At 44.1% G+C, this 7,598-nt stretch overlaps 1 protein-coding gene across 10 annotated transcripts in view; it reads right to left on the reverse strand.

The window, feature by feature from the left end:
* Positions 1–7,598, reverse strand: part of LOC117590548 — a 57,406-nt gene that overhangs the window by 3,089 nt on the left and 46,719 nt on the right. Inside the window, exons 1-2 of one of the 10 annotated variants that reach the window (XM_034283285.1) lie at positions 5,672–5,778; positions 3,329–3,940 (exon numbers count right to left, since the gene is read on the reverse strand). The exons of the other annotated variants lie outside the window; for them this stretch is intronic. Coding sequence (XP_034139176.1) covers positions 3,329–3,802 — 474 coding nt within the window. The 5' untranslated portion in view covers positions 3,803–3,940; positions 5,672–5,778. Of the gene's footprint in view, positions 1–3,328; positions 3,941–5,671; positions 5,779–7,598 lie in introns of those variants that run through there. 10 annotated transcript variants of the gene reach the window in all.

The following is a 7,598-nucleotide window of genomic DNA, read 5'->3' on the forward strand; positions in this document are numbered from 1 at the left end:
GGAGGGAGGATAAATATTAGAATGGAGTACGTGGCTCTGTGCTCTGGTTGTGGCTCTACCACTGGGCGTTGACTCTTAAGTGGCGCACTTAATCCGCACTCGCGACAATCGCGCTAATTTAATTAGCAGCTGAAGCAGCGATGGCACCTGAGCGGACATGCCACACAGAATCCAATGCCACAAAGAAGGTCAACATCGATCGGTGGTCGCCCATCCGCATACCCTGTAGTACCCAGTACCCAACTGCCCATCCTCTGCTTTGATTTGTCTGCAAAAAGGGAAAAGGAAGTGCCCATGTGGCTGTCTGTCTTGGGGCTTCTTTTAACCGATAAATTATGCAGATACTCCTCCAGCCCTGCCCTGCGGCAACTGCAATTGCTGGGTATCAGTGGCCCCGAAAGGGTCTTTAGCTGGTGGGTGGGCGAGTGGGTGGCTTGTGTTTCTTGCGGTCGGTGGGTGTGGCCCGTTGCATACCGCAGAAAATCCCATCGAGGACAGTCCCCTGCAGGGCAGGCCTCGACGATGCGTTAATGAGCGCAAAGCGGTTAACAAAAGGGTGGATGGGTGGTTGGGTGGTTGGGTGGTTGGATGAGTTGCATATAGTGCAGCCTGTGGGTGTGGCTGGGGTGGCGAATGTAATTATTGCGGAAGCACCTCAAGTGCCCCCTTCCCGTCTCTGCTTTTCACCTGTTCCGACAGCACAGTGTGGCAGGCTGTCGGTGGGTATTGATGCCACAGCTTATGCATGCGAGTGCGAGTGCGAGTGCGTACAATAGAGTAAATCCAAAGAATTGCCCCCAAATATGTTACGCACTTGTCAAGCTTGTGTGGGCCTTCCCTTAATCAGTAAACCAATTGTGAAATGGGAAACATGGGAAGTTCCACTTTCCACATCTTTCGATGTGCAAATGGCATCTAGCAATACGCAATACCCTCTTGAAGAGTACAAAATCACCATAGAACAACAACAGCAACAAAAAGACAAGAAAGAAAAAGAAAGAAAAACACAACGGAATTGAATAACAACAGAACAACAACGCTCGGAATTCCAAAAGGCGGAAGAGCCCACACAAAGAGAAAGAGGAACAGCAACAAAAAAACAACAATAAAAAAACGGCAACTAAGAAATAATAAAAATTCTGCTAAGCTTGCATAATAATTCGAAGGGGAGCGGAACGGAACGGAACCCGTAGAGCAAGAAAAGCGAAGAGCAAAAATTCCAAACAACCCAACACACAGCTAGAGAATCAGCAGAAAATTTCAAGCACCTCTGATAAATGCTGTACCGACACCCCCACACCCCCACATACCCCCTCGACCAAAGCAACCGCTCCTCCCTTGACCCCATAGCAGGGAGGTGAGGGTCAGCCTCATATAAACCTCCCCCATGCAGCAGCACCAACACCATCTTCACCTGTAACAGGCACCCGTAGCCAGCGCTAACCATGTGAACCGAAACTAAGATTGGAGAGCAGTGGCATTGGAGGTTGAATGAAAACAGATGACAGAGACACGAGAAAGAGACAGAGAGCAAAAGATATCAGAAGATACACTCGCAGATAGCACTGGAGGACGCACAACACAAAAGGCTCAAAGAAACAAGTTTGAATGTTTTCTATGTCACTCAGTGGATCAGCTGTTTTAATTCGAAGAGCTGCCCCGCTGGCGCCTATCTGTGTTAATTTCATGGCTCTGTTTTCACACTTCTTAAACTATATTCATCTTCATGGAAAAGGGGAATTAGTTTCAAGCAAAATTGTCAGTGGGACAACGAGAGGACGCCCATTAAGTGGAGTACCTCTAAAACTGCAAAATGAAATCAAAGTTTGGCATGAAATCGCTACTCTACCCCCTTAAGCCATAAACGGGAGTACTTGTCGTATCATCGAACAAAGTGCTTTTGATATTTTGAATGCCAGTTAAGTTGGGGACATCAGTGAAAGTAGTTTTATCATCCAATGACATCCTTTCACAGTCCGGAATGGAAGAGCTACTAAACATGTTACATTTGACTGTGGGTTTGAGCCAATAAAAGCACAGGGAATAAATGAAGGAATAACTTTTAAGACTTGAGAGCCAGAGCTACTCGCACTCTCGTAAGAATGAGAATCTTTGGTGGAGCTAAAGTCATCGAGTGTATTTGTGGAACAACAACAAAAAACCCGAGCTAAAACTCCCACACAAATCGAAAACGTGGAAACACTTGGCACCGTCCGTACCTTTTGCTATTCATAGATCAAATGAAGCCTACAAAAGCTTCTTACCTTAGCTCGGGCCGGCCATCAATCATCTGACAGCAACAGCAACCCGTAACACCAGAAACTTTAGTAATTGTTAAGGAAAAACACACCACTAACAAATGGAGGAATGCCTTAAAAAGCAACAAAAACCGTTGGCGGCAAAGCCATGACATCATCGTCATCATCATCATCGTCGAAGGTAGAAACAACAACGACGGCCGGCACAAATAAATATTGAAATTGCGCGTACAATAAAATTAAAAATATATTAACGCTGATACCCTCTACCCACAACATGTCCAAAGGGTCTACTCAGCCAAGACGTGCACTTGCTGTCCGACTCTCTGTCGATCTCCCCATATGGATAAAGTGTCTGCCAGTGCACCTTCAATCCGATAAAAACATATATTTATCAGTACAATAAATCACTCGTTTAGGAGTGAGCGGTGCTTAAACAATTCATTATTCCTATCTTGATTTCTTGATTAAGTCTTTTTATCTGCCTCGGAGCCTGTGGCTCGTCCTCCTTTTGTATTGGAAATGTTTGCACCATTTCAAAATTCAAAGAATTTGTTTTGCGCATTCTCACGAATGTCCTTTAGCTTGTGGTTAATATATTTGCTCCTTAAGAACATAAGAGAACTGTCAGCTAAGTGTACCCTGTGGAGATAACAAAGTAAGTGAACCAAATGCCTGTAGATGCCTGTAGAAAGAGAATGCGCTTTCTCTCCCTGTCTGATTAAGTTCCCTCTCTTTAGCACTAGTTCTATCCTAGTGAGATCCTCTCATCACACTGTGGATTCGAATAGAAATATAGAAACTGAGTGCTCGTTATCTAAGGCATCGTTCTGACTGGTTTCTGGTTTGTGTAATTTTTGTATGGTATTTTTCGTTTTAATTTTTTATTGCTTTAACGCCTAGGCGAGAATTCACTCAGCGGCAGCCAGTTAGCCTACTTGTCAACTGGTTTTCGTGTTGGTGTTTTGCAGTTGTTTTTTTGCTTTAGTTAGCATACACTCAAGATACATGTGTATGTATCTACATGTATGTAGATAAAGGCAGCTGTCGATAAACCCCGAGCCACTTGCCTGTTGTTGCCGCAAACGTGTCGAGGATCGTTGGATTTGATTGCCGCGACGCAGGGCGGAGGCGCTACGCTGGGGCGTGGCCATCGATGTGGAGGCGATCGATGGTGAAGGTGATCCTTGGATGGCATCCAGTTCTACACCAACCAGCACCCCCACCCCCACACCCACTCCCATTTCAATTTCCATTTCCGTTCCATTGCCATTCATATCGAAATATTGGCTGCTGTTGTTGTTGAGTTTAGCATTTTCCTTCTCCTGCTGTTGTTGAGATTGTTGAGATTTGTTCGTGTTGTTGGTGAAATTATTGTAGTTATTGTTGTTGGAGTTATTGTTAATGTGCTGACTGTTGCTGCCGCACAGAACCGAAAACTTCTGGGGCGTATTCTCTACCACAGGCACTCCAGCCGCGTGTGGCACATCCACCACGTTGTTGCCGTTGTTCTCCAACGTAATGCTCAGTGTTGAGACAACCATTTTGCTGCGGCTGTTGTTGTTAGTTACGTCTTTGATTAGTGTGTCATTTGGTTACACTGACACTGGCATTTCACTTTCATCGATCGATCGTTGGATCGTTGGATCGTTGGATCGGTCGGTCGGAGGCAGCTCTCTTTTCTGGCAAACAAAAATTTCTGTTGGTCATACACCAAAGCTGGAACAACTGTGGAGACAGCAGCAGCAACAGCAGCATTGGTGCAGTATGCAAATGGCCCCTCAATGTCCACCCACCTGGCCAAATGCATAAATTTGAATATGGAACTGTCATTTCAGCTCTTTTCAGTTGCAGACCCAAATGAAATGCAACTTAATGCGCATTTCAAGTTGAATCGTTGCTGCTGCTGCTGCTGCTGCTGCTGCTGCTGCTGCTGCTGCTGCGCTCTAGCGAAAGTTCTACATTCTCTCCATCTGCTGTATGTAGTCGCATTTTTTGTATCTTAGCCACGACGAAAACAAACAAAATTATTCATGCTTTCCATTCAACAGCAGGCGGCACTGGAAATGCCCGTGCATTTTTACAACTATTTCATTTAACAAATTTGTTTATTTGTATATTTATTGCTTCGTTTTTTGTTTTGTTTTTCAGCCAGCCATCCAGCCATCCAGCCTTCCCCTTGCATTGTTATTGCTGTTGTTGTTATTTTAGCTGCTGCTGGCGACGTGCCTGGCTTGGGAAATGAGCAGCCGCCGTTGACGCTGCATTTTCATTCGGAATAACAATAACAGAAAAGCACAGAAAGTGGTTGTGGAAGGGGGAAGGGGGAAGGGGGGTAGGCGAACAGAAACCAAAAAAAGGTAAAACTACAGACAAAAATAAAGAGTTCACCTCAACTGTTTATCATTCACGCGGATATTATAATTTGTGGCTGCCTTTGTTCTGCACTCTCGATAATAAAAATCGTGCGTCAGAGCAAAGCCCAAGAAGATTGTTTTTTGATAAAATGCGATCTAAAAATCATTGCAATAATAGGGAATAAACAATGCAAACAAGTGGCTGTTAGTGTCTGGCTTTGGTCATATTTCAATCAAGTTTTGGCCTCTATTTTGTTTATATTTCATTTTTAGATCTCTCCTAATGTACTGCATATTTATGAGTGTTTTATTTAATTTATCAGCAATAGCATCACATTTCGTCTCTTCCACTTTTATGGAAATTTGTTCACACTTTGGTGTCCTGTGTATCCTGGCCACACTGTTTATTCACCGTTATCATACTTGATTGCACTCTCGTTTTTTGTTTGTTTGTTGCTTTTTCGAAAATAGTTTTCTCAACTTTTGTCGAGTGATTTTTTACGAGGTTTGCATGTGCCTCCTGCATTCCTGTCTACTGCCTCCTGCCTACTGCCTACCGCCTCCTGCCTTTGGCATTTTGTATTTTGTACATTCCCGTTGGCTTTGGTTACGCGAGCATTCCGTTATGGCTGCAACTGCAAGTACTCGCACCACGCCTTGATTTGCCCCTTTTTGGCGCATAAACCGTTGTTGAATTGCTGTCGTTTTTTTTTGTTTGGTTTTTTTGTTTTTTCGAGTGCCTTTGGTGTGGTACGTGCTTTGGCAAAAGTGAGAATTTTTTGGCTTTTATGGTTTATCAAGCCACGCCTTATTTGCACCGTTCGGATTGCAAAAACACACACGGATTACGCCACAACACATAAAAAAAACATACACAAAAAAAGTATCAAAGTGCCTGGCACAGTGGCTTTCAAACTGCACCGTCGAGGCAAATGGAATCCTTGATCGGTTTAGTAATTCACAATTTATAGAGGCAAACTGCCCTCCAAGAATATTTCTGAATCTTTATCTTATCGCGACTTAATTTGCTTCGAATTTTATTATTTGGTAACGCACTTGGCCCGAAACGATGTTGGAGCTGGGAGGGGGACGAACAAAAAAAACAACAAGAATATATTTTCTGCGGCCGATCGCCGAACAACTAAAAACGCGACTGCGAAATCATAACAAACGAGCGCCACACACGGCAGCAAAGCGACAGGCCGGTAGACAGCAGCAGAGCACCGTCGCGACGGAAGCGACAAAGCGACGGGCAGAGCTTCAGCTTTAAGCACTGTCCAAACGAGGCACCACATTCACATTGTTCTGCGGGTAAGCACCAAGCAGCCAGAGAACCCAAACACACTTGTCCGTTTACCCCCTGGTCCAAAAGATTTAAAGAATCATTTTTGTGTATCTTGACCATAGCTTTGGGTATATTTAAGCGATTCATTGCTCTTTTACGCACTCAAAGACGCACTTACAGAGGCTCGTGCATATTCAAATGATATTAATTTTCGGTGCAAAGCAGCGTCTGCTTCGTTTAGACAGTACTCGGGAGCGAGTGTGCTGAGAGAGAGAGAGAGAGAGAGCAGCTGCAGCAGTGGAGAGAGCACAGCAGAGCAGGTGTGTGAAAGAGCAAGTGGCGGGGGGAAGAGCGAAAAGAGTTGAGCTGCCATCCGTCGGCATGTGAGAGCGTAAGCGAGGAGGGAGTTGGGGGAACTGCGAGAGGTGTAAGCCGGCTTAAAACGCACTCTGCTTTCGGCTGCATCTGTATCTGTGTGTCTCTGTGTATTCGTGTATGGGCAGGTATCTGACTCAGTATCTTGCTTACAGTTCGCTCTCCACAAAATTCGTTTAATGTTTAACTAATTTTCGTACTTTCGACACGTAACAGCGAGAGTGGGCATAGAAAAAGTCGTGGCGTGGCTTCGCGCAGCGTGGCGGGGAGAGGAAGAACTCTAGAAAAAAAAGAGGCCTCTCAACAAAAGCAAACAAAATAAAATCAAAATCAAACAGGTGAAAAAATTACAAACAAAATCGCAAAAAACAAAGGTGCGCTATCTACATGCACATGCACACAGTCGAAAGTATGCCAGAGGCGATCGCGATAACAGCGAGCGATAAGAATGCTGGCCATGATAAATTTCACAAATATGCATTGATAATTACCATGACAGAAAGAGCCCAAAAAAAAGGCGCTTATCATGTTGTACTTCGATTTCGAGCAACATTCATTTGCCACCAAATAAAACGCCAATCATCGACAATGAACGATAATTATTTCAGATTAATTAATGTGTATGCTCAATTTTCAGAGATTTATTCAGAATAAGTTTCCCTGCAAGCTACCTTCTGCCATCTCTTTTCCCGAATTTTTTCAAAGAGCGAACGTTATGCCAGAGTACATTTAATATACAATTATTGGCATTCTTCATACTTCATAACTTAATATTCTCTTCAGACTCTCACCGCGTGTTGATGCTCATGCAATCAAAGTCAATCCGTGTCATCCAACAATCCAATGTTTTCGAACTCCTTCATCTCACGCTCATATATTCTCCTAGAAATGTATGTACACATATATGAATGTGGTTTGTTTTCCATAGTTTCTGGAACTCTGTTTGGCTCCCGATGCTCACTGATTTCTCCTTCAGTTTTCAATTAATTTTATGCATTTATCTTCCGCACTGCCACGCCTACACATATGCAGAATAGGGGGCAACAAGTAGGAGGAGCGTAATTTTTCAGAGAGAAGTCCGCAGGCGGAATGAAACAATTCGATTAAAAAGTTGCATAATTAATCATTGCATTAAACAACTTTTTGCCACCCTACTCCCACGCCTCGGGGTGTGTGGGCGTGTGGGCGTGGGGGCGTGCCACCCACCATCACACGCCTTGCAGGCAGCCAAATGAATGCAAAATGTTATACTTTTTAACAGCATTATAATTTTCCTTTCTTCCGCTTTGGACAACAGCAAAACCTACCCCCTACCACCCCCCC

Source organism: Drosophila guanche, unplaced genomic scaffold (assembly GCF_900245975.1).
Source record: "Drosophila guanche unplaced genomic scaffold, DGUA_6, whole genome shotgun sequence".
Taxonomy (NCBI): Eukaryota; Metazoa; Arthropoda; class Insecta; order Diptera; family Drosophilidae; genus Drosophila; species Drosophila guanche.